Source organism: Lepidothrix coronata, unplaced genomic scaffold (assembly GCF_001604755.1).
Source record: "Lepidothrix coronata isolate B3197 unplaced genomic scaffold, Lepidothrix_coronata-1.0 Scaffold558, whole genome shotgun sequence".
Taxonomy (NCBI): domain Eukaryota; kingdom Metazoa; phylum Chordata; class Aves; order Passeriformes; family Pipridae; genus Lepidothrix; species Lepidothrix coronata.
In genome coordinates, this window is record NW_016690738.1 from 11,663 (window position 1) to 14,486 (window position 2,824).

The window sequence follows — 2,824 nt, forward strand, 5'->3', positions numbered from 1 at the left end:
CCACCCCTCACTCCTGGTGCCCACAGCAGCCCCCCAGTCCTGGCACAGAGAACCCTGGTGGGCATCACAGGGGGTTTGGGGGGGTTTATTGTCCCCCACCCCTCACTCCTGGTGCCCAGAGCACCCCCCGTGTACCCCCCAGCCCTTGGTGCCCAGAGCAGCCCTCCATGTGCCCCCCAGTCCTGGCACAGAGGAGCCTGGTGGGCACCACAGGGATTTGGGGGGGTTTATTGTCCCCCACCCCTCACTCCCGGTGCCCAGAGCAGCCTTCCATGTACCCCCCAGTCCTTGGTGCCCAGAGCAGCCCCCCGAGTGCCCCCTGTGTTCCCCTCACTCCTGGTGCCCACAGCAGCCCCCCAGTCCTGGCACAGAGGAGCCCGGTGGGCGTCACAGGGGTTTGGGGGTGTTTATTGTCCTCCACCCCTCACTCCCGGTGCCCAGAGCAGCCCTCCATGTGCCCCCCAGTCCTGGCACAGAGGAGCCTGGTGGGCATCACAGGGATTTGGGGGGGTTTATTGTCCCCCACCCCTCACTCCCGGTGCCCAGAGCAGCCCCCGTGTACCCCCCAGTCCTTGGTGCCCAGAGCCGCCCCCTGAGTGCCCCCTGTGTTCCCCTCACTCCTGGTGCCCACAGCAGCCCCCGTGTGCCCCCCAGTCCTGGCACAGAGGAGCCTGGTGGGCATCACAGGGACTTGGGGGGGTTTATTGTCCCCCACCCCTCACTCCTGGTGCCTGGGGCAGCTCCCCATGTGCCCCCCAGTCCTGGCACAGAGGAGCCTGGTGGGCATCACAGGGATTTGGGGGGGTTTATTGTCCCCCACCCCTCACTCCTGGTGCCCAGAACACCCCCCGTGTACCCTCCAGTCCTGGCACAGAGGAGCCTGGTGGGCATCACAGGGACTTGGGGGGGGTTTATTGCCCCCCACCCCTCACCCCCGGTGCCCAGAACACCCCCTTGTGCCCCCCCCACGTGCCCCTCAGTCCCTCGCCAGCCTCTTCACGGCGGGGTTGGGGTACTCGGGGTTCTCGACGGCGCCGGGCCCGAACTTGAGCTCGAGGAAGGCGCGGGCGTTGTTGGGCGCCATGGCCGTGAAGCCGGCGAAGGCCACGGGCACCCGGGGCCGCAGGAAGCTCTCGGGGAACTCCACGTCCTGCGGGTGCCCCAGCCACGTGTCCTTGGTCATGGTCCCGCCGCGGGCGTAGAAGGGCCACAGGTCCACGTGCAGCCGGTTGGCGCGGCTGAAGTGGACGCGGTAGAAGTCGCCCTCGGCCGCCTTCTCCCACAGGAAGCCCTCGGGGTCCTCCACCGGCCGGCCCTCGGCCGCCACGGCCGCCAGCCAGCGGCACTTGCCGGCGTCCTCGCGGTAGATGCCCAGGTCGACGTCGTAGTCCCAGGGGATGATGTCGCCCAGGCGGGCGGCGCCCAGCAGGGACCCCCCTTCCAGCCAGTACCGGACGCCGGCGGCCTCCAGCTCGCGGGCCACGTGCCGGGCGGTCTCGCGCAGCGCCCGCAGGCAGCAGGGCGGCGTCCAGCGCCCGGCCAGCAGGTACTGCGGCGTGCGGGCCTGCACGGTGCCGAAGCAGCGCGGCGTGTCCTTGGCGCAGCCGTGCCAGCGCCGCCGCCCGTCGGGCAGCACCTCCAGCTTGACGCCCACGTCCCGCAGCAGCCGCCGGCGCCGGGCGTCCGCCAGCCCCTCGGCCTTCCAGCGGCTGTGCGGCGAGACCGGCGGGCGGCGGGCGGCCGGGAAGGCGGCGCCGGGCAGCAGGCGCAGGCGCCAGCCGCGCAGGGCGGCCTGCAGGGCCAGGGCGGTGGGCACCGGGCGCGCCAGCGGGAAGGGCAGGGAGAACAGGTCGCGGGCGCGCAGCAGGAGGACGGCGGGGGGACCCTCCAGCGCCGAGCAGCCGCCGCCGCCGCGAGCGTCGGCGTCATTGGCATCGCTGTACCGCGCCGTCCACGCCCGCAGGTCCACGCTCAGCGCCAGGCACCGCGGCGCCCGCGGGCCCACCGGCGCGGCCACCACGCGGGTGCCGTTGTCGCCGGCGGCCTCCAGCGCGTCCCTCATGCGCTCCAGCAGGCCCGGCGCGGCCCGGGCGCCGTCGGGCACCAGCGCCACGTGGCGGGTGCGCACGGCCAGCTCGGGGCGAGGCGGCGGCGGGCGGTCGGGCCGCTGCGGGCGCAGGGGCAGGAGCGCGGCGCCGGCGGGCAGCGGCACGGGCGGGTAGGGCGGCGAGTCGGCCGCCACCAGGACGGGCACGGGCAGGGCGGCGAAGGAGCGGGCGGTGCCCGCCAGGTCGTTGTCGAAGTCGTCGAAGTCGCGCAGCAGGACGGTGACGCCGGGCGCCCCGCGCGGGGGGCGGCACGGGGAGGGCGAGGGGGGCCCCCCGCGCCAGGCGCAGAAGAGGAGCAGGAGGTTGAGGGCGATGCCCGCGGCCAGGGCGGCCTGGCACGGCGTCACCCGCATGGCAACGAGGCCTTTCAGTTAATTAACGAGGCCTTTGGGTTAATTGAGGGGAGGTCCCGTCCTCAGGGGGGTGCTGGCGGTGCGGGCACAGGTGTCACGAGCTGGGGGGTCTCGGAGGGTCGGCGGCAGCGCTGGGGGGGAACGAGGGGTTAATGAGGGGGCTCGTTAATGAGGGGATGTGTTAATGAAGGGATGCCCCCGGCCCCTATAGACTCCATACTCCCCCATAACCCCCACAGCCCCAAACCCCCCTATAGGCCCTACAGACCCCAAATCCTCCTATAACCCCCAAACCCCCCATAGACCCTACAGACCCCAATCCCCCCTATAGCCCCTAATCCCCCCTATAGCCCCAAACCCCCC

The 2,824-nt window shown here is 72.3% G+C and overlaps 1 protein-coding gene across 1 annotated transcript; it reads right to left on the bottom strand.

Moving 5' to 3' along the window:
* Positions 1 to 603: 603 nt before the first annotated feature.
* FKRP (fukutin related protein) lies at positions 604 to 2,701 on the bottom strand. Its single transcript, XM_017839903.1, has one exon. It carries the CDS (start codon positions 2,459 to 2,461, stop codon positions 977 to 979), a length of 1,485 nt encoding a protein of 494 aa, XP_017695392.1. The 5' UTR covers positions 2,462 to 2,701; the 3' UTR covers positions 604 to 976.
* Between the last annotated feature and the right edge of the window lie 123 nt (positions 2,702 to 2,824).

Coding starts and splice junctions, on each gene's coding strand:
- FKRP (XM_017839903.1), bottom strand. CDS start 2,461: ATGCGGGTGACGCCGTGCCAGGCCGCCCTGGCCGCGGGCATCGCCCTC.